Genomic DNA, 24412 nt, shown 5'->3' with positions numbered 1-24412 from the left:
CCAGGCACATCTGCTGCAGCCTGCACACGGCCGGGCCGGACGGCTCTGTGTGTTTGGAGATGTCAAATACTTTCAGGCTGTCGTAAGGTATGAACTGGACAGGAACGGAACAACTTGGCGTGGGTTCTGCCGTTAGAGCAGGACCAAGGGCACCCTCACTGGTGTCCATGAAAAATTCCCCCTTATACTCACAGACAACATTAACACCATTTAGTATTTATCACCTTTAATAATGCTCTTCTCCTGCCTTACGTTTGGTGGCAGATGAGGAAAGGGTTCTTGCAAAGAGATTTTTGCCTACAGCTAACCACACATCTGCTAGGAAAGATTAAGTATTTTTTGGTGATGTTTTTTCTTCTTGGGTCTGTTGACGTAAGCGGACAGGCAGAGATCCCAGCTCTTGTATTTAGCATGGCAGCACAGTGATGAGAGCAAGCGCCTAGATATACAAACGTGATTTACTATAGTCTGTGCCTCCTGCCTCTGTCTCTGTCTGTACTGACACTGCTGGCCATTGTCCTCTCACCTGTCTGCCTCGGTCTGTACTGACACTGCTGGCATTGTCCTCTCACCTGTCTGCCTCGGTCTGTACTGACACTGCTGGCATTGTCCTCTCACCTGTCTGCCTCGGTCTGTACTGACACTGCTGGCATTGTCCTCTCACCTGTCTGCCTCGGTCTGTACTGACACTGCTGGCATTGTCCTCTCACCTGTCTGCCTCGGTCTGTACTGACACTGCTGGCCATTGTCCTCTCACCTCAGTCTGCCTCGGCCTGTACTGACACTGCTGGCCATTGTCCTCTCATCTCAGTCTGCCTCGGTCTGTACTGACACTGCTGGCCATTGTCCTCTCATCTCAGTCTGCCTCGGTCTGTACTGGCACTGCTGGCCATTGTCCTCTCATCTCAGTCTGCCTCGGTCTGTACTGACACTGCTGGCCATTGTCCTCTCACCTCAGTCTGCCTCGGTCTGTACTGACACTGCTGGCCATTGTCCTCTCATCTCAGTCTGCTCAGTCATGGCTGCTGCTGTGAGCTGCCTGTCTTTTGTTCTTGCATCTTCCCCCACACAGCTGAGTGCAATGGCCCGTCGGCCCGCCTGGATTATTCATGAACAGCATGGATGTGTGGTTGGCGGGCGGGAGAGGGGGACAGCACTGTCACGGTGTGGCTCCCCGCTCAGCTCGTGCATGAGGGATAGCACTCCACAGTCCCCGCTTTCCTCTCCCTCTGGAATGTGGTCAATACTAAAGCATCCCAGCGAAGGGACAAACAGAACAGAGAAAACTAGTCTGGGAGGAGGGGAATGGGTAAGAGCTGGTTCGAAAAGCATTCCCTCTCTGCATCTCTTCACAAACAGCCATACGCACACGCTGGATCCATGTGTGCTATGGGGAAACACTGCTAAGACATTCACAAAGAAAGGCAACGTTTTTCCTCTGGAGGCTCCACACAGCTATTGGTCAAAAAGGAAAAGAAAGCTTACAAGTGGCATTTAAAAAGGAAGGCATAATTCCAGTGACACATGCAGACAACTATAGAAGGAAACACAGGCAGACGATGCCTCAGGGAATATTCATATTAATTCCTGCTCTCCACAATCCTCCCACAGTTTACCGTATGATCAATGACTCTGTGGTGACTCATAGATTGTGAATACAATGCGTGAGATCACCTCTCCTTTAAAATCAGGCTTTTAGTGGGGCTGGCTTTTTGTTCCTGTGCTTCAAGTCAGCCTGACTGTTGAGGGGGTTGGTAGAGAAAGACTGAAGATCCACAGAGAGGAGGAGTGGGGCTCTGAAGGGGGTTGTGAGGGGAGTAGGGGGTGGGCAATTGTTGTGGCTACAACATCCCCCAAGGTATTGGCTCTTATGCCAAGCTAAATTTGCCTTCTCCAAGAGAGGCTGGGCTAATCTGTCAACCTCAGCAAACACATGGGTCACCAACTCACCCCCTCCCCTCAACATCCCCTCTCCTCCCAGCAGTGTTCCTGTCTGAGTGGATACACAGATAGGGGGGTGGAGAACACTGATGGCAGGCTTCATAGACAGCCCATTTCAACATTACATGCAGACACTTTTCCACTGGTTACTATAGTTACAGTGTTTGAGGATTATGTAGGCCCATGTCTCTACATAAGGCTTGGGGGGGGGGGGGCCCGTATGTGCTGTGTGATGTCGTGTTTTAATCAATTGTTTAATTACAGTGATCATGACCAACTTTAAGAATGATCCAAATACGCCCTTTACCGGACCTTGATTCCAAACAGTCGGTAATCCTTTAACAATTCCCAGATTGTAACATGGGAAAGTACATCCAAATCTGATTAATTTACACAAAGCCTCAGAGAAACAAGACAAAATGGAAAACATGCACCGAGCTGTGACGTGGAAACCCAGGGTGAGCAGATAAGCCTTGCCTAGTGCATGACAAACAAACACTCATAAACCATCACATGCCCAAACGCACACAAAACATACAGTGAAACCTCAGTATACACCAAAGTCCTCTTTGCACACAGAGTATATCTCCCACTGTCAATGTGGTAAAGATCATCTTAGGTTGTTATTCTTCTTTAGGTTAAACAATAGCTCAGTCTGTAGTACTCTAGTGATTTGAGCCCTAAAAGAACACAAACTACACACTGCAGACAAACTCTGCCCTTTGACCATTCCACTTCCCTAACCATGTTTGTTTACCGGGGCAGCGTTGCATGTATCCTGTTGTGCTGCATTTTTAAATGGCGGGAAAATAATGGATGTGGGAGGAGTCCATGAAAAGCAACCATTGCAGATAGCCGAACAACCAACCAGACCAACAGAAAGAACGGAGGAACAGAGGCTTGCTCTTTCTTACATCACATACTGCTTTCCACTCTGGGTGATGGACGTTTTGAAGCACTAGTGCTTTCAGTGATGTTAATACTCTTCAAAAAGGTCACTTCTGGGTCAATCCTTACTGGTTTACAGAATGGTGAGGCATCTTCCATGAATGGGATTAGATCCAACAGGATCTCAATGGTCTAGCCTATTCTTGTGATATCATTTAAATAGCCATCATGATCCCAGTTAGATGTAGTAAGCATTTGCTAAATTGGCAAGACGTCTCACAGACGTATTTAGAATGCCTACATGCTAAATCGATTATATGTCGGCCAGGCATTCTATTCTGATGTCTCGGCGAAGTCTTGCCAATGTGCAAACACTCTCCAAACTACATATTCCCCACGCATTTTGATACTTCGGCCAAAAGGTGTGCGTGCTTTTTGGGATATTCCTAACACTGTTATTGGAATGTAAGGAGAACACAAGACTGTACAAGTATAAACAATTGGGGGCTGGGTGTTTCAATCAATCTTTCTAATACATTTTTGACCTGTGCTAATAAACAAAATGGTTGACCTAATACTGTATGTGAGCAGAGCTACAACAACATCCTGGAACCGATAGTCATCCTGGTGAGGATACCACACACTGAGGCTGTGCCAGGCCAGACAGATCAGTGCTGCTGGGAATCAACGGTCTCACTTCAACGCGCCAAACAATCAAAACGCTGTACCTTCAGTTCCACATCAGTGTTAAGTTACGTGTTTAATTGCTACACAAAAACGAGCTAAAATATGCTCGCTAAAAGCCCCTGTTGTGCGATAACTTGGATAATATCATCAAATGACTACTTCAGAGCTACATTAGCTTTCTCAATATCAGAGGAGCTTGCTAAAGAAAGAGAGCCAGTCTTCCAGTCTTCCCTGGACTGGGAGATGTCTCATGAGGCTTGTCCCTCCGATATGTGATCCCAAAATGGGGCCAACAGCTTTGCCAGTCAAAACAGTGGGCCTCAGACACGCAGGGCACGCAGGGCACGCAGGGCTTTTTGCCTAGCCTGACACATCTGGATGAATAGAGCGGCGTGTGCCCTTTCAGGCACACGTGGGACGACTCCCCCAACCTCTGGCTGAGCCACTGGGAAAGGACCTTGCTCTAACCGCATTCCTCTTATTGTTATTCTAATTAGTGTTCGGGAAAAAAATACTGACTGACAGGCGTGCACACACACACACACACACACACACACACAGAGCAAGAGCTCATTTGCAGTGAGAAAGGGAGGCGGAGCGCTCTGGGTGGAGGTAGATGTCTCCCAAGCCAAGGCACGGGCTGAAACGGCACAATAATCTGGGGGGCAGACGGGAGGGGGCAGCTAGCTGAGCTTTCACACACAGTCGTCATGAGAAGATCTCTGGGAAAAATGCTCCCTTCCTCTACTCTCCTCCTCTAAGCAACAGCCAGTCTTCAGTTGGATAATATCTGGATGGTCTGCCCAGCAGCTATGTATATCAACTCTTATATGCAAGGTATTCCCCATATCTGGAGGGGGATGAGATCACCATCAATGTGACACACAACACAGAAAGAGACTGCTATGCAATATATAGCCCAGACAGATTATAGAGCACACACGTTTTAAAACTGTGGCTGTAACACTGTATTATGGCATTTCTGGCAAGAGCAGAGATCCCATTTTGAGGGCATACTGTACCAGCAAAACAATGCCTAACCCAGATCCTTTCTCTAGTTCTTATTTGGGAAGCTGAGTGGGAAGCAAAACAGGAATCTCATCATTTGCAAGAAGATTTCTGGAGGCAAACAGGAAAGTGATCACACTGCAGGATTATGTGATAGAATTCTAGCGCCGCTCAACAGAGGCATGAGGAAATAGTGTGCCAACCTAATCCAAAAATCAACACTATCTAATCTCACAAATTGCAATATCCCTACAATGAATGAATTGTCACCATATGGCACAAATACTGTAACAGGGCTCATTGGACAGAACTCTTGCTAATAAATACAGCTGCTACCTTAGGTGTGAAAAACAACTTGAAAATCACACTGTTCATTTGTGTACATGCACTCGACATGAGAGATGGATAATATGTCCAATGCTGTAAAAACGCAGTAATTTTTTTTTTATTCAAATCACCACGTGTCCTATAATTGGAGACCAAAGAGAGCTAAGGGCTAATAAAGGATTCCATTTCTACTAAGCAGACATAAAACATGCCAGCTAAAAGACTGCTTTGCCAGCACTAAAGGAAAATAAGCACTAGGATGTGAAATTCCAGACCATGAGAACCCAAACCTACACTGAATAAGTTCCTAGATCCCAAGTGACGATTTCAAAGTAATCCAGACCTGAATTCCTTTTAGACTGAGAGCTTTTGTGAAATGTGAAAAGAATTTCACATAACCCTCTTGTCTTCACAATTATTTCTTTACAGTTGCGTCACCCGCTCCACTTTTAATTTGTTAGCTTACATGACAAGGTTGTTATTTCTTTAACCACTGCAACTGAAAGCTCTTTACTGATCAAGCTTTTCAATTTTCTTCCCTTCAAAAACATTCTGAATATGACAAGGGTAGCTAGTTGTTATGAGCAAATGGTTCCAACCTTATCACTGGGGGACACAATGTGGGCACTTGTCAAGCATGAGTGACTACACATCACCAGGTGATACATAGTTGGCCACATAGCAAGAGGAAATCCGTGTGTCAACCACAGCATGGCATTGCTTGATATGGGGACTAACTCCTAACACCAAAGGTGTTGGAGAGGCCAGCAGAGTGGTTATGGGAATTCCCTTGGCTTAGTGGCACTGGAAATGGAAATGTGACTTGAGCTAGCAAGCCCTGAGACAAGAGCAGGAATTGTTTGAACTCGTAGGGCACGTCTAAGAGGACACTGCCACCTGTCACAAGAATCACGCCTCTCTTCACCCACTTCATCTAGGCTAGTAGGTTTTGTAATATGTTGCTCTAGATGAGATGGGCAAGGACACTTTACTGTACTGTTGTAAGGCACCTTAGAGCCCACTGGTCCCCCCCTGTCTGGTGTACTCCTCCAGTCTGCCATGTTCACCAGCATCCTCCCCCCCACCAGTAACAGCTTAATCTGCTCTCCCTCCAATGGCTGCAGATAGCTCATTAATGCCCAATCGGCCTGCGCAGGGGGGCGCTGTCAGAGGGGGAGGGAGCCTATACTTGAATTCCGCCAAAGCAATTTGAATATGTAATGTGCCAACAAATATATAATCACAAAATCCTATTCAGTGATTAAAGCACACTTCAATTACACACTAAACAGAACGACTGACGTTGCCTATCCGTATTCATCTCGTGTGTTTTGCATATGTTCAATTACACTCACTGGTTTGCATATGCCTTAGATAGGTTTGTTTTTACCTAAGCTACATTCTGTATCAGAGTACTTTATTATTTTCTGATGAAGCGCCATAAAGAACAGTGCAGACAGAGGGAGAACAATTCCATGGCTGCCATAGCATCCCCCTTTCCTCATCTCGGCTCTTTCATGTCTACACAGAGACAACAGGCGTGGAGACATGGGGCTCCCTGGGGTTCACCAACTCCCCAACCTCCTCCCCCTCTCCAAACAAAGCCTTTCCAGTTGCCAGCCTGACCCAGTAACCTGGCTAGCAGCCTGAGGGTATGGTGTACCCTCTCTTAGGGCCCGTGTGAGCGCACAGGCCAGCATTTGTGTACAGAGCGAAGTCACTTTCGTCAATGCAATCGGCTCTTGCAGGGATTAGAGCAGCTCCTTTTAGACAGGGCTGATTGTGTGGTAAATGTGCAGTAGGCTAGCAGGCAGCGCTGGGGAGGCTGCTCTAGTGCCCCGGCTAATCTGGTTGGACACAGGCATCTTTCTTTACTGCGGTTTCACAGGAATGTCTTCTCCATTTCACTGCCAAGTGTTTCTGTAGGTGATGTACTAGGTCTGACTACACTCAGCATCAAGGATAACATGACACACAGCTACATTCAAACAAACCTGCATTGCAGTATTTATGCATTTGCAATATTACCTTTTTCCCCCGTAGCCAGATAAAAAAAATCACAAACATGGTCCTGGAATATTGCAAAAATACCAGCTATATGCTTCCAGTTTTCAGAATGACTGGCAGTACTGTACTTGTGTAAATAAAGACTCTGTATAAACATCGCTGTGGCAGGACCGATTAAATCCTGTTCTAAATCTAACATGGAAAGAGCTACCTGAAACATAAACCTTAACTCACATGCCACAAATGCAAAGGGAGGCCACATTAAACACTGATAGTCTCTTTGCGAGGCAGTCAAGCTTTTAATGTATTTATAATGACAAATATGAGAACTGCTCCATTCTACTGTATATCCCTGTAAGGCAACAATAACCACCAGCTGAAGAATAGAACAATATCCTCACAATATGTACAATCTAATCAGGCAGGCCTTCAGGGTTTAGTCAGTGGATGCACATGCATGCAACTGAACTGCCCTCCTGTTTCAAGCCATTGGTTTTGGATCTCATGAAAAATGCAGCGGAAAAGCGGTTGCGAGTGCTGCCTGTACAGCAAATCAGAACTAATTAAAACATTTCATTTCTAAAGCTTTAAAAAGGGTGTGCAAAAACACATTCATCTTACCCCCTGGCTCCCCTTGAAGCAAACTGCTGGCTGATTTGGTAAGGATTCCTGGGAAGGAGGAGAGAAATGGGGAAAGTGGTTATCATTTCATGTAACAGACTCAAGCATTGCAGGTAAAATACAATTGATCCTAAAACACATCAGGTAACATTTAAAATGTTGAATGGAAATATCGTTATGTCATATCTGGTCAAGATATGCTGGCAAATACCTTTCTGCAATTGCACGCTCAACACTGTCAATTTCTCACACAGCAATCACCCTTTATTCATCAAGCTAACAATGTATTACAGCAGTACTACTTAGTTCAATTAGACCAGTGGGGCAAATTATACCCATTAGCCAACTATCACAATAATTACAGTTTCCTATCGCTTATTTGCCCCAATGACCAGCGTACAACTTCTTAAGTGTTAATTCAATACTAAAATGTGCTCTTAAGGCTTTGTGAGTGTGTTCATATCCATGGCCCCTCGCCAGTATCATGGTTCTATACGGCCAGGTCCACAGATCAAGGGGCTTCACTGCTAATCTGCACTGGAATGCGTCTGATTAATCAATCTAGAGCACAGAAACCTTGTTTCACTCAATCAGTTCTCACAGTCAATTGAAAATTGGGGACCAGAGGGGGGTGAGAGAGGCGTATCAACGGAAAAGCCTCATCACAAAGCTTTTAGTGTAAAATCCCTAATCATTTTCTCAGCTGATTACTAATTGTACCTTCGTTTACAAGTGGGCTACATTTGATCAGCCCTTTGTATTGGGACTTGCACAAACCTGTCGTTCATGTCCAAAGCTGTCCCCCAAAGAAGCCTTTATCTAACCGGAAAGAGGTGACCGTGCTGTGTACGTTTCAGGAGTTCCTCAACAGTCAAGCATCAGTACCTTCATATGACCAGAATGTAACATTGAAGAGAAAAAAAAAAAACTGTTCTCTTCTCTCTGAGGTACTCCTAGCGATGGTACAGGGTCAAGAGATAAGAGCCACTATCTGAAAGTTACAGCTGCAGCCATGGTCAACAGGCCTGTTTATCTATTATAGATGGTTTTGGGAGAGGTCATCATGCTTCTTTCTTTCCCTCTGGTCATTGCTTAATTGGCCTACAGCGCACATGGAATTTTAAAGTGTAGGCTTATTAGAGATCCATTTCTTTTCATGGGTCAGAGTTGCAGGATAAACGTCATTAACAGAGGTTAGGGGCTGGCACTTTGCTCCTATAGTCGGAGTGAAACCCATAACGACCAGACGTGACCACCTTTGCTGCTTTTCGACTGTAACACCAGTGTTACACTAGAGCAAAGCACTTAACCCTCATTTCTCCAGTGCCGCCATTGATAATGACAGACCCTGGCTGTGGGGGGGGGGGGGGGGGGGGGGGGGGGTATGGAAAAAAACAAATATCCTGAAATAGGACAAAATAAGCACCCAAATTATTTTTAAAAACATTTGGGGAATGTGTGTATACAATCTGATGTTATACTAGGGAAGTTGTGTTTGTATCTAGGGCTGACAGTGAAGACCGGTGAAGAGCAGAATCAACAACCTCTGGATAATCAAAACAGTTGCTTTGTGAGAAGGTGTTAACCGTTGAAGGAGTGCACCAGTCTGCTGAATGAGGAATATGATCAGGGCTCTAAAGTCCACCCCCTTTGGTCACATATGCGCCAAAATATTTTTCTGCGAGAACTGCCATTTTAGTTAAATAACAAAATATTGCTAGGTAGTTAGCCAGCTCTAGGTCGGCTGTACCTGCGCCAAAACCCAAGTATCTCTCATTTTCTCTCTAGTTTGTTCTCCATCTTTAAAAAAAATGGTAAGCTAACATGTTGTCAGCACTTTTATTTCCATGACTGATCAAAACAAGTTCTCATGGCTCTCTCATGTCCCTCTGCAGCAGATGAGCAACTTTAGTATTTTGGCGAGTAATTTGTTTGGAGCATCGAATTGCAATAAAATGTCAGTGTCGAATCGCAATACATATTGAATAGTGAGAATTGCAATACATAATCTTATCGGCACCTAAGTATCGTGATAATATCTTGTCTTCAGGTACCTGGCAATTTCCAGCCCTAATTATTAGAGAAACAAATTGTTCAAAAGATATGACCTAAATGTAGGCGCTACATTTTTTTATTTTGCACAGTGGTGGGCCGCATTTATACATTCATAAACCATGTCGCGGGCCGTTCTAAAACTACTCGTGGGCCGCTAACCATTTGTTTACACCTTGTTCGGTTAGCTAGCTGACAACAATAGGAAAATGGTGCTTTTACACAATGTAGAAACCTAATATTCCACAGATGACTAATTTCATTAACAGGTATGTGTGTCAACATTTTAGGTTATAATAAACAATGTCTAAAGGGTTTTTCGTTTCTAAGGCACAGCATGTGCTTCAAAAAATAGCTAGAGTTCATATAGGCTTTATCTCAGTCAATGTCAAAATCAGCTTTTGTGGTGCTCCTAAATTTTGTTGTGCTCCTAACTTTAAGTTGGGAGTACCAGTGCTACCAATGATTTTTATTTTATTTTAGAGCCCGGCATATAATCAACTAAAACCCACACAGAATTTATACATGAGCTATAAATATTTGGTTAAGAGAAAAAAATATATATAATAATAATAATAATAATCTACTTTGACTGTTGAAATGAGAGCAGTATTAGTCTACATTAGTTAGACAAAACACCTGTATATTTTACTCTGTGTCTGTTTATACTGCAGCAGCCTACATTGGCCTTCAACAGATGAAGTTACCGTGCATTGTCATTGGGGAAAGCAATCCATAGTTCTACACCACCTAACGGACCAATAAGCTCTGGAATTGGGCGGGGTTTCAAATGTTTAAAAAGGACCCCACCAGAGGACAATGCCACCCCTATTTCAATGTAATTCCTGTTGTAGAGCGGAAATGCTCGTTTAGGTTCCACCTCCGAAGAATGACGCAGGCTACTTACACATATTCACGAATTGGGGAAGGGATTTCCACGTGGAGTGGAGAAACATCAATAAATAGCTAGCTATACTGACAGCACCCTATCTTGCTAACCTTATTTAGCTAGCTTTTGTTATCAGTTGTTGCTGGGATTTTTTTTACTACACCATATTCAGAAGATTAGCCAGCTGGCTAGGCTGTGACTGGTGCTGGATTTTTCATATGCATTTAGGGAAAACACAGATGGAAACCAGTATCTTTGACTTAGTCATCTATTGTCATCTTCAAAGTTTTGGCATTTTCCATAAATTGTGGCCACAAATCCGCCACAAAAACAGTAATAAGATGAACCTCCGGTAATATGGATAACTACTGAAAGGTTTAGAGACATGCGTTTTCTACATTGTAATGGACACGGTGCAACCCTTGTTGCCTGGTAAGTGGACTGAGAACACATTCTCATTTACAGCAACAACCTGGGTAATAGTTACAGGGAAGATAGGCTGCTGGTATGTGGGCTGCTGGCAGGCTTTGGCTGCAGTATAGCAAAGCCAAATCAGCCAGTGCTCACGGTTCTCACAGAGGAAGTGAAATGATAGGCTACAATGAGACTTTGCCCATGATGCACTCCGCAAATTACATGTAACAACACACTGAGCGCATCAGACACAAAACACCAATACAAATGTAACAGCACAAAAACAAAAAAAAAATCATAAACAAGTTCCTTCAAATGTCTTTCGCAGGTGCCTTTCATTACAGGACAGACACTTCTAGTTTCTAGCTGCACCAATCAAAGCATTTATCTTGACAGGGGGGGCAGATATGCAAAATGCAACTATGAAAATTACGATAATTTTCTGATAAAGTAGCGGTGCAAAAACATTAGTTTACATTCCCCATTTTAATTTGCTCCACGGCTCAGGCGGCCAAGTGGACTCAAGGCTGTTTGGCTCAGCTCAGTCGCAAAGAGGAAGAACTTTGCAGCTGTTTTTGATTAAGAAACAATGCCATGCTCAGGGTTGGTAAGGAAACACACGACAATGACACGGATTTCTACAAAATGTCCCACTTCGGATTTCCCACTTCAATTCCAAATTAGCGCAACTGGCTGCAAGATGGCCCTATTATTCATTTTACGTCGTTTGTCATCTTACGCCCAAATGTAATGTATTCTGCCGGCAATCTCTCATGTCCTCCATGGACCGGCTCGTACATAAAACATCCCCCTGCAAAGGCGTCAGTTTCCTCAACTCGATTTATGGCTCGTCGGTGAAAAAAAAAATGAAAATATTTCTGCTGTCTTAAGAAAAAACAAACATTTTCCACAACTGTTTTTGGATTTTCCGACAACTTCTGGATGTTTCCCGCCACGTCAGTCTGTTGTTCACTCCTGGCTGAGCTTGCACCACAACATCAGGAAGTAGCATTAGCCACCTTAGCACGGTGATGGAAAATAGTGTTTTATTAGACAGTACTAGTATTTTCCCTGTTTTGCCTCCCACCGACAAGCCATTAAATCAAGTTAATGAATATACCGATGCACCTTTAAAGCCTGAATGGAGGCTGTTGTGTGCGAGGTCCATGGGGACACGAGTGTATTACCAGCTGGGTTGAATGCGTCGACGCATAGAAGTAATACATCATCAGGAAGAACTACGCCCTCTAGAGGTCTTGGCGCTAAAGCCCAACTATATCATACTTTGACTAAAACGATGACTTATTGACTAACAGTAACTCGTTGTGCAACATCATGGGTAAGGTCCGGGCATCGTGTTTCAGTCAAAAAAAAAAGTGAATTTCCGCTGTGATGGCACTTTAAAAACAAAACAATTATTAACCTGAGTTGAAGAGCAACAGTATATAGTCCGTGACGTGAACAGCAAAAGCGGTGAAGGAGGAGCGCCCTTCTCAAATTGAACAGTAATCTGCACTACTCTGTCAACAAGGCAGCATGGTGCACCATCTGGAAACATGCATCATATCGTTTCCATCAAATATACACTACTGTTCAAAAGTTTTGGGTCACTTAGAAATGTCCTTGTTTTTGAAAGAAAAGCTATTTTTTTTGTCCATTGAAATAGCATCAAATTGATCAGAAATACAGTGTAGACATTGTTAATGTTGTAAATGACTATTGTAGCTGCAAACGGCTGATTTTTAATCGAATATCTACATCAGCGTGGAGACGCCCATTTCAGCAACCATCACTCCTGTGTTCCAATGGTATGTTGTGTTAGCTAATCCAAGTGTATCATTTAAAAAAAAGGCTAATTGATGATTAGAAAACGCTTTTGCAATTATGTTAGCACAGCTGAAAACTGTTGTTCTTATTAAAGAAGCAATAAAACTGGCCTTTAAACTAGTTGAGTATCTGGAGCATCAGCATTTGTGGGTTCGATTACAGGCTCAAAATGGCCAGAAACAAAGCATTTTCATCTGAAACTTGTCAGTCCATTCTTGTTCTGAGAAATGAAGGCTATTCCATGCGAGAAATTACCAAGAAACTGAAGATCTCGTACAACGCTGTGAACTCCTCCCTTCACAGAACAGCGCGAACTCAAAAATGTGGCTGTTCACGGATGAGTCCTGGTTTCAATTGTACCGGGCAGATGGCAGACAGCGTATCGTGTATGACGTCATGTGGGTGAGCGGTTTGCTGATGTCAACGTTGTGAACAGTCAATTGACTGAGTGCCCCATGGTGGCGGTGTGGTTATTATATGGGCAGGTATAAGCTGCGGACAATGAACACAATTGCATTTTATCGATGGCAATTTGAATGCAGTGATATATCCTGAGGCCCATTGCCATGGCCGCCATCACCTCATGTTTCAGCATGATAATGCACGGCCCCATGTCGCAAGGATCTGTACAAAATTCCTGGAAGCTGAAAATGTCCCAGTTCTTCCATGGCCTGTATACTCACATTACATGTCCCCCATTAAGCACTTTTGGGATGCTCTGGATCGATGTGTATGACAGCGTGTTCCAGTTCCCGCCAGCAACTTTACACAGCCATTGAAGAGGAGCGGAACAACATTCTACAGGCCACAATCAACAGCCTGATCAACTTTATGCTGAGGAAATGTGTTGCGCTGCATGAGACAAATTGTGGTCACACCAGATACTGACTGGTTTCCTAATCCACACCCCTACCTTTTTTTAAAGGTATCCTGTGACCAACAGATGCATATCTGTATTCCCAATTACTTGATTTCAATTGACTGATTTCCTTATATGAACTGTAAATCTTTGAAATTGTTGCATGATGCGTTTATATTTTTGTTCTGTGTAAGTGCACGCACATGACACTTTGGCAAAAAAGATGCTTTATATCGGAGTTGCGCCTGTTGTTCACACGAGTATCTGCACTCTCATTGTCTAGAATGGTCCCACCGTATCTTGTCTCCTTCCGCCTGCCTTAGATCTTTAAGGACATGTATTTTCATTGTTACAGGGACTACCTTTTCAATATAATAGAAACTCTTTGGCCGTGGGCTTTGAACAGAGCACTTGGCTCAATCACGCCTGAGAGGCAGCCCAGTTCCAAAACAACTGCAATCACCTTTCACCCGGTGTAAACTCCTCCCATCAGCGTTACCGGGGCCAAATAATCGAATCCCCTCACTGCACAAAAGCACAGCAACAAAACTGCCCTGCCACCACCACCCAATAGCAACAAGAGACTCCAGGGTTGGGGTGACAAGTTTTCATGTCCTAAATAAGGTATTTATTTCTCACCAAATACACCACGTTTAGAATAGATATCCTTTGGAAATTTGAGTAATTTAGAAACGCGTACACATTATCCATGTCACATAGGCATATTGCTATTAGGCTAGGCCTACACATTATTCTAAATGACAAACTGCAACATGTTATCAGAAACCATAACAGGTCATGTAGGATGTTACTTTTGAAAGTAACACCATTACTGGATAGATTAAAGCCTACTTTCGATGGCCTACATTTATGCTACATTCAAGCTAAGAATTAAAATGTTAATTATTGTTATATTTAGTGCATAAATATGGTGGCTATGTCGCCATGATCTCTCAGACTATCCTAATGTTAAAAAGTAGACTACAAAAGTTATGAAACGACAATGTAGCTAGGCGCTTTATTCCAACATATCACGATCATTTAAAATACCTGCATTAAATTGTTAGTTTCTCAATTACGAATAGATAGCCCAAACATGTAGTCTGTCTGAAGGCATATAAAATATGTTTACTTTAAAAAAAAACAATGGATCACATACATACGCTAATATTCTACACAACAAACATGCATCACACAAATTACATTTCTCATTCCTTTTAGCGAAATCGGTGGCATTTTCCAAGCAATTTTAAAACAACCTCAACTTGTCTATTGAATGCTATGGCATTATTTCTATGAAGTCCCATATAACCAAGCAACCATAGCCTACTAAAACGGCAAGCTTTCCCCATCAACCAATAAACCTTACACCTATACACTGCAAGCACAAGGAAGTGTACAATCACCACACAGGCTACTGTGTCGCTGACACTTTCTGAACTTTTTACCCCAGTGGTCTACCTCTTTTCATTGACATTAGACGAGTCGGAGGAGTATCCAACCAAACAAACACCTGCGCGAGAGTAAATAAAGAATTGTCTCGGACTTTACCTTAAGATTTTGATAGGCTTCAAGCGTTCGAATGGCGGTATCGGTTAGCTTGACGTGAAATAGAGTTTTATTTGGAGCTTTCTTGTTGATTTTTGCACAGGAGAGCCCATACCGATGCTCCTGTCTCAGCGCTGCCATGACTTCAACTGGGGTAAATTGGCGACATTCTCATTGAAACGTCACTTGGACCTAGGAGGAGTTAACGTTGCCTGCGTTGCCGTGATCACGTCACACACACACACACACACACACACACACACACACACACACACACGAATTGTTAATTTGCATGTCTTTGAATGTCTTTGTTTTGATATAATAATAACAATGTCATACAGCATGTTTGCATAATAATCCATCTGTTTTTTCTACTAAATGAGGGAAAACATATTGAAGAATTGCTTGTGACAGAATTTGTTTTTGTTATGCTTCTATTGTAAATAATAATGAATAGTAATCATAATCATTGTTATTACTATATTGCATAAAGTGAAATATATCATCTAATCTCTCTTTTGTGTAGCCTAACACAGATAACTATGTTTATAACCAAGGTTCTAATTCATTCTACAGCCCTGAAGTCATATAAATAAAAACATGATTATGTATTTTTTTCAACTACATAAATAGCCTATAGTCCGTTGATCAGCTGGGCCAATCCCCTGCTCCTATGTCCGTGAAACGGACAGTGATGAAAAACTATGAAATTTGGTTTATTAAAGGTGTAATCCCTAACAGACAAGATGCTTGGGCAGTGGTTAAGGAGCTCTATCACAGCACTAATGGAGTCTTTTTACTTGTCATATGGCCATTTGAGGTTCTCTATGACTATCTGAACCAGACTATCAACAACACATGCATCACAGCAAATGTACAGTACATAGCCTAGTGCAGTATGTTGTCTTTTGGAAATAATGTGAGAGGAGATAATGAATTCAGACCCCAGAGATTATCACTGTGAATGTTCTTGTCGGTTGTAGCTACTATGTGGGACAATATACCTCAGGAGATTTAACAACCCAAATCCAAACTCTCAAGTGATGGTATTATGGAATTGTAGAATGCAAGTGTGGCTCTTGCCCAGCTGTGTATTAGTCTAATAAGGGTCTTTTCAGTAAATCGCTCTAAGCTGTTTTGCAGTGCTACAGTATTAAGGGGGTTGGGGATAAAACAGAGGGGGACCATCAAACCATATGTAGGTGCAATTAGAAAGCCTTGTTTATGTTGCGTTTCCACACAAACAAAAATACATAATACACACATCATTTTTGATTCATACAGCAAAAAGCAGATTCTTTGCATTGGAATTACCTTATTTAGTGCATTTCATTTAAATCAGAAAATAATTTCCCCATTGGATGCAAAATTAATTAATCTAACATTTTTAGATTTTCTATGCAGATAATATGCATCATTCTTAAATCAGTCTATACATAATTGATAAACAAGACAAGTGTAATCCTGTCTATCTCAATACCCATTTCAGGTAAATAACCATAGCATTCACTGCAATGCTCATTTTCCCTTTAGTCAAGTGGACAAGTGATATTTAGTTTAGGTATGACAGTATTTTTGGTTCCCTTTTCCTGTTGCGACATGACTAGAAACAACAATGACACACACACACACACACACACACACACACACACACACACACACACACACACACACACACACACACACACACACACACACACACACACACACACACACATAAACTCAAACAAGAAAATGTAATAACTGTATAAAATGAATGCAAGATCTCAGTTCATTTATCCTTGTTAAGATAACAATGACTTTATATTATGTTGACACAGTGCCAGCGGATACCTGACAGACACTCCAAATCATGAAGGCAAAAAACATTATCTTTGTGTCACTGTTTAAAAACCAAAGCTGTTTTCATTTAAATTGTGAGTGCATTTTGAATTGAGGGATGGTTTATGATTACATGGGTTGTGGCCGTATATACTGATCTTGGTTGAATTTGCAATTCAATTAGTTATTAAGCTAATACACTCTATGAGACACAGTGTGTAGTCATTATAGTACTGAGGCCTGTCTTGTCTTGAAAGTGTTGCTTACTGGCTCCTGTTCCACAGAAAGTATGTGGTAAACCTAGAAAAACCTGTTCTGTTTTCAGAAATGTATTACCCTCAGATCAAATCAGATCATATCTAGTTTGTGCCACACAAATGTTGCTGTGATTGTTTTCCCCTTCAAACGTATAAAATGATTAAAGGTGTGAAAGAAAGTGCATACATTGTTGATTATTAGTATATAAAGGGAAATCCACTCAACTCAATCTAGCACTCAATGTCTCACACAGGTCATCAGGGCCATCCTAGGAACCTTGGGTCCCTCTCTTAACACTTGACTACTTAGAAAGGGAAAATAAGATCTCGCACCACAGATCTCAGCAGTCCCTGAGATCTTATTGGTGGAAAGCATTCATGGAAACTGCATTATGGGGCAGCGCGATGAAGTCATTAAGAAGCTTACAGACGTTCTGCCAGATTAGATTTTGCTCTCCTAATCCTACAGATTACAGTCGCGCAAGCCTGCTGACCGAGTGTGCTTCGTTGGGTTGTACAATTTCTTTGCATTGATAATTTCTTGTTGCTCCTAACTCTCTGGAATATGTAGGCTAACAAGGAGTAGCAGGATTGAGAGGAGGTTAAGGTGAGACTGTGTATAACTCTAGTTGATAAGACAAAGCTCTGGTAAAAACTATTGATGCAACCGGGATTCAGTCTAGTTATGGATGTTTTTAAATTGGATTTAACAGTTTATGTGAATGTTTGGTTTTCATAAAAACTACAGACTGTCTCTAATGGATGAAGGCACATCTCAGCTGTAACTAGACCGAGCAACTGCTTCCACGCTACAGAACCAACGAGCCAGGCAGGCAGTGTGGGGAGAGATAGGTGGAGAAGGATCATCTCTTCGGGAGGCTTTCACAGATGGTGTCCCTTGCTCCCTGTAGTGAGATGGAGACAGAACCCTGCCCTGGAGAGCAAGAGAAGCGGATGGTGGAGCCCAATGAGCCAGTGTTGAAGAAGGCCTACACAGGCCCTGGTGACAATGAAAGTCAGAAGGAGAAGGAACTGTCCCATGGGCTTCAGCAGGAAGACAAGGAACCCCATGGGGAGGGAGACCCCAGGATAGACAGCCAGGGTGGAGGGAAGGAGGGCACTACGTTAAACCCACTCCCTATGTCTGAGATGACAGAGATCTCCTGTGTGGTAGAGAGGAAGCTGAAGACCCCCAATTTTGCGAAGACAGTGCGGTTCAGTGAGACAGAGTCTGTGGAGGACAGAGAGAACTCGGAGGAGGTTCTCTTCCCAGACCATGAGATAGTGCAGTGGACCTCCTCCAGCTTCGAGGAGCTGTTCCTGGCTGAGGACTGGGAGGACATCACAGGTATGATACTCATTCAATACTGTCACGTCAAAGTTTTTAGGAATTATGAAATATTGAAATGGTTGTTGAAGCAATATTCCCCTCATGGTAAATGTTTTGTTCTATTGTTTGTCAATTGTTGAGGCACTGCCTGTAATTTGGTTGCCAACAAATTCTATAGACATTGGAAGTTACGTGGAGTATTCTCTATGTAATTCATTTAATTCTATTTAGTCAAATTCTATTCTATTTAGTCAAACACAGGCATGTAACAGCTTCTGAAACGGTATTACACAACATTTAGGAAAGGGCATATAGTTGTTTTGTCTCCAAGTGTCTGTTGATCAACAACAAGCAGATTAACCCCCAGCCTCCTTCCTCCCTCTTTCTCTCCCCCTCTGTCTGTCCATCCCTCGCTCCCTCCTTTCCCCAGATGATCGGCTGTTGAGGAAGAAGGTGCTGGTGCCTGGCCCCCAGCAAGCTGAGCACCCAGCCTGGGGTCAGGAGGTCACATTCAAAATGCAGGGAGTGCTGGAGGACAGGACTGTGGTGGAGAAGGACCCTAAACTGGTGTTCGTCATCGGAGAGGGAGATGTAAACCAGGTGGGCCCTACAGACATTCTGACTGACGACAGGACAGGTTCCAGCACACCTGTCCTCCACCCTGTCACACACACCTGCACCTACTAAACTTAACACAGGGTTGGCCTGCTCCTTCAGAGAATGTACATGTGATATCTAAAGTATAGGTTGCAGTGTAGCCATAACATAACAGCATTGTAAGTTATGTATTGGTATTCTATGTGGCTATAAGGTTTCAATGTATGCCATCATAACACTAGACATTTGAGGTCAATGAATCAATCTTCTTTTATAGATTTTCATAATTATTATCTAATGTGTGCAAATAAAGCATTAACAGTGAGAGAGCTGTGGATAATACAGTGCTGTTTGACACACAGGCCCTGGAGGAGTGTGCCATAGCCATGCAGCAGGACGAGATCGCATTACTGCTGGCAGATTCGCAGTACACCTATGGACTTCTGGGAAGGTAAACACCGCTGGGGGAAAAACACATTCGTGATCCACAGCACCACTGTAGAGCAAAGACACAATCACAACACAAAAAACGAAACTATTTGGTTAAATTGAACTTGACTCCTGCCCCTCCTCCGATCTATAAGTGTTATGGGGGTGAGGGTGTAAAAACCCCAAAGTAGATTTGGCCGTCTATCACCCCTCATTTAAAAAAGTAATTTGACATATATCATCACACTAAGGAACTGAGTCCTATTGTACCTGTTGATCAGAGGGGAGCCTGGCTGTCCCAAGTAGCCTGACTAATGAACCACAACCCGGAGCAGATGGCCCCCTCCAAACACCATTCACACATGGCTAGAGGCCTCTACCCTCCCTCCCACCCTATGGTAGGACACCACTCAAATGACAGCCAATAGCTTGGATTTACAACCCATGCCCCATTAATGAGCCATTGCATGCATAGAATGTAACGCATTGACACCTGTGGTTCCGACACAATGATACTTCACATGCAATGTTTACTTCAACATGCTGCTGTAACGTGATCTTTACTCTGCAAATTACCACTTGATTTTCAAAATATTATTATCATTTTTTTTTTAAAGCAGTTCACCAGCCGTAAATTCAGATATTTGCCGTATGTCATGCTACCTTTTTCAAAAGTATACCATAATGTTGTTCATGCACAGGCATATAACTGTGTGTTTCTAACAGGTAAACAAAACAGGATAAAGCTCATGAATAGAGTGTAATGTCACACAACATGTTTAATCTTCCACACAGATTACCAAATCATCCTGTTGTTTAGGATCTTCCTCTGGATATGTACATTAAACCCAATGGAGCTAATCAAGATGTGACAATATTTTTGGACAAAACAGCATGAAGATAATACAGCTGTCCTATATGCAAAGAGTTATCCGTTGCACTCTATTTGCATTTTATAGTTTACGTCCCAAAATATAGCTGTTTCAGAGGATCCAGGGGCAAGGGTGTCCTCCGACTGTGGCATGTGTCTGTGTGGTCTTTTATTTCTTGCCAGAGCCTGATGCAGTGTGATGAGCGTGCAGTGCACGTCTTGGCCTCTATGTGTGGTCCTATTCTATGTGTGAGGTCTTGTTAGTATTGAGTTTGTGGAGCTCTAGAAAGTAGTTGTTCAATTCTGTTTTAGCAGAGAGAGGGGTGAAAGGAAGGTGATCCTCTGAGGAAAATCTCTACCTCTGTCTGTTCCTGAGGTGAGTCCCCTGGTCTGTTCCTGAGGTGAGTCACCTGGTCTGCGTGTAGACAGAGAGAGCTAGAGAGGCCAGGCAAGCAGGCAGGCAGGAGCTCAGTTAATGATTGTTTTGCTGCATCTGGTTAAGGCTGTGTACTGTGGAGTCAAATTTAGCCCTTCCCCAGAGGTAGTTCTCCTGGGCACCGTGCCAGCTCCTAAAAGGGTGGTGACAAAGCTGTTTAAGTAACTTCTCCCTGCTGTGATGTCCAACAATGAAAGACAGCTAGTGATGTCTCACAGACACTTCCTAAAGTAAAATATGTCAAAAGGAGTGACATAAATTAAAAAAGGTGCTGTCGTACGGTGCTTTTTATACCATAATGTGATTCAAAGACAGTAATACCACTAATATTTTAAGTTGGAAAAACAACAGCTTTTTTTTTTTTAAATAGCATGCAAATAATGTCATTACCCTCTCCCCATCCTCTAATGGATACATTGATTGAAACTGTCGGTCGCCTGTTGCAGACAGCGGCACAGTCTCTGCTGAGAGCACTTCACAGCTATTTGTCTAAACATTTTGCTGACACGCTGATTCGCTGGTAGGGATGCACCGTGGCGTGTTGTGGGTGTGCTGCTGCATGCTGCATCTGATCCTTTAATACTTGGTCTGTTAGGATTATTTGACTGATGATGTTACAGTATGTTAGTATATGGCCAATGAAACCCCTGGAACGGTCTCCATGAGCAACAATTTACCTGATTTGATATCTCAGACAGGCTGGTGAAAGGTTTATGGGATAAATCAAGTGTAAAGCACACTGACGTTTGTGTTGCCAGGAATGAGCCATGGAACAAGGCAATAAAGAAGTGACTCCATCATCATAGCCATCTCTGACACACGTAACATACGCCAAAAGCATCCAAGAATTTCCAGGGAGATACAGACTGGACTTTGTCATTCACCACATCCTAATCATAAACCCATGGAGAGCAACATCTGTGGATCTGTGCTCAGGGCCAAGACCAACACAGTGGGAAAGTCCTGGGGGGGGCAACACCCCCTCAGCTCCTCATAGATCCAAAGTCAACAACATAAAACATGTGCACTGACAGCTGTTGTGATGTGCAAGGGTTATGCAGGATAAATGTATTCTTTGCAAATATTAGGATGGTTTATACAATTCATTTTGGGTCCTGCCTGACTACTTGACACCGATGTTATTTGACATCTGTACAAAACACTATGAATTCCTAACTTTAATATAACTTTTGTACTAGAAAAAGGGTTACACTGTGTCAGGATTGCGAGCGGAAGTTGTTTGAGAAAGTCCTATTCAACAGAACCTTATGTCCCAGCAGGGATGGGGTGACTCTAGTATCATTTTTGGCAGATATTTGTTTTCTTGGCAGAGATGAAAGCAATGTTAATGATGCATGTTAGACAGAGCGGTATTTATTTTCTAGGATATTGGGACATGTCAAACATTATAATAATTAAACACACCTCAGAGGGCTTGGTCGAGTCAAACCAAAGTCTGATTTAAGGCGTTCTATAATAGCCAAAGGGTGTTGAATTCTATCCATTTCAATTCAAATAACTTGTATTTCCTGACAACATAGCAGCATGGAACACAAAAACAAGCAATCTATGCAACCACGGACTATATACACTGAATGTAGAAAACATTATGGACATCTTTCCATGACATAGACTGACTAGGTGAATCCAGGTGATGTCACTTGTTAAATCCAAAACATTATTAGGAAGGTGTTCTTAATATTTTGTACACTGTGTATTTACAAATAAGAATAAGAACTTAAAAAGTTCAGGAGTCTGATGGATGTTGGCACAAAACTAGAAGCTGCCCTCTTAAACTTGTATGCCAGAGATATACTTCTGCAACTGGAGGGTAGGGGGCTATACTGGTCATGGAGTGTGTGCGTAATGTCCAAGGCTATTTGTTCCCCCTTCTTCCTCACTCATTTTTTATAGATGTCACTGAGGGCTTCCTGGCTTTCTCCAATGACCTTCCTTCCCACTGATTTGTATAACCTTGTTCAATGGGTTCTGACTAGTGTTCCCTAGAGCAGGGGTATTCAACCGGGGGTCCGTGGCAACTTAGGGGTCCGCAGAGGTACTTCAGGGGGTCTGGAAAAATAATATACACTACATGTCCTCTGTAACAACACTCATAACTGAGTTCCAAACTGCCTCTGCAAGCAACGTCAGCACAATAACTGTTCATCGGGAGCTTCATGAAATAGGTTTCCATGGCCGAGCAGCCGCGCACAAGTGTAAGATCATGCAAGGCGTCAGCTGGAGTGGTGTAAAGCTCGCCTCCATTGGAGCAGTGGAAACGATTTCAATCTGGATGTGGTAAATCTGGCAGTCCGACGGACTAATCTGGGTTTGTCGGATGCCAGGAGAAAGCTCCCTGCCCCAATGCATAGTGCCAACTGTAAAGTTTGGTGGAGGAAGAATAATGGTCTGAGGCTGTTTTTCGTAGATCAGGCTAGGCCCCTTAGTTCTAGTGAAGTTAAATCTTAATGCTATAGCATACAATGACATTCTAGACAATTATGTGCCACCAACTTTGTGGCAACAGTTTGGGGAAGGCCCTTTCCTGTTTCAGCATGACAATTCCCCCGTGCACAAAGCGAGGTCCATACAGAAATGTTTTGTCAAGATCGATGTGGAAGAACTTGACTGACCTACACAGAGCCCTGACCTCAACCCCATCAAACACTTTTGGGATGAATTGGAACGCCGACTGCGAGCCAGGCCTAATCGCCCAACATCAGTGCTCAACCTCATTAATGCTCTTGTGGTTGAATGGAATCAAGTCCCAGCAGCGATGTTCCAACATCTAGTGGAAAGCCTTCCCATAACAGTGGAGGCTGTTATGGGAAATAATAGCAGCAAAGGGGGGACCAACTCCATATTAATGCCCACGATTTTGGAATGAGATGGTCGATGAGCAGGTTTCTATATACTTTTGGCTATGTATTGTGTATATATACAGTACCAGTCAAAAGTTTGGACACACCCACTCATGCAAGAGTTTTTCTGTATTTTTACTATTTTCTACATTGTTGAATAATAGTGAAGACATAAAAACTATGAAATAACTTAAGGAAAAGTGTTAAACAAATCAAAATCTATTTTATATTTGAGATTCTTCAAAGTAGCCACCTTTTGCCTTAACAGCTTTGCACACGTTTGGTATTATCTCACCCAGCTTCATGAGGTAGTCACCTGGAATTAATTTCAATTAACAGGTGTGCCTTGTTAAAAGTGAATTTAAGGAATTTCTTTCCTTTTTAATGCATTTGAGCCAATCAGTTGTGTTGTGACAAGGTAGGGGTTGGTATACAAAAGATAGCACTATTTGGTAAAAGACCAAGTCCATATTATGGCAAGAACAGCTCAAATAAGCAAAGAGAAACGACAGTCCATCATTACTTTAAGACATGAAGGTCAGTCAATCAGGAAAATGTCAAGAACTTGGAAAGTTTATTCAAGTGCAGTCGCAAAAACCATCAAGCACTATGATGAAACTGGCTCTCATGAGGACCGCCACAGGAAAGGAAGACCCAGAGTTACCTCTGCTGCAAAGGATACATTCATTAGAGTTATTGGCCTCAGGAATTGCAGCCCAAATAAATGCTTCACAGAGGTCAA

General features: G+C 42.8%; 2 protein-coding genes across 3 annotated transcripts in view; one reads left to right on the top strand and one right to left on the bottom strand.

The window, feature by feature from the left end:
* The window catches only part of LOC115152019 (RNA polymerase II elongation factor ELL2-like), a 51738-nt gene extending 36507 nt beyond the window's left edge, over positions 1-15231 (bottom strand). The window contains exons 1-2 of the mRNA XM_029696464.1: positions 15072-15231; positions 7480-7527 (exon numbers count right to left, since the gene is read on the bottom strand). Of these exons, the coding sequence (XP_029552324.1) occupies positions 7480-7527; positions 15072-15209 (186 nt within the window). The 5' untranslated portion in view covers positions 15210-15231. The remainder of the gene's footprint in view (positions 1-7479; positions 7528-15071) is intronic.
* LOC115152022 (peptidyl-prolyl cis-trans isomerase FKBP8) overlaps positions 14095-24412 on the top strand; it is a 49515-nt gene continuing 39197 nt past the window's right edge. The window contains exons 1-4 of one of the 2 annotated variants that reach the window (XM_029696471.1): positions 14095-14144; positions 18058-18494; positions 18907-19076; positions 19436-19524. In XM_029696471.1, the coding sequence (XP_029552331.1) occupies positions 18062-18494; positions 18907-19076; positions 19436-19524 (692 nt within the window). In that variant the 5' untranslated portion in view covers positions 14095-14144; positions 18058-18061. Of the gene's footprint in view, positions 14145-17531; positions 17754-17894; positions 18495-18906; positions 19077-19435; positions 19525-24412 lie in introns of those variants that run through there. The other variant, XM_029696470.1, reaches the window with a different exon arrangement.

Source organism: Salmo trutta, chromosome 17 (genome assembly GCF_901001165.1).
Source record: "Salmo trutta chromosome 17, fSalTru1.1, whole genome shotgun sequence".
In the NCBI taxonomy this organism is placed as follows: domain Eukaryota; kingdom Metazoa; phylum Chordata; class Actinopteri; order Salmoniformes; family Salmonidae; genus Salmo; species Salmo trutta.
This window is presented reverse-complemented; position numbering and strand designations above follow the sequence as displayed.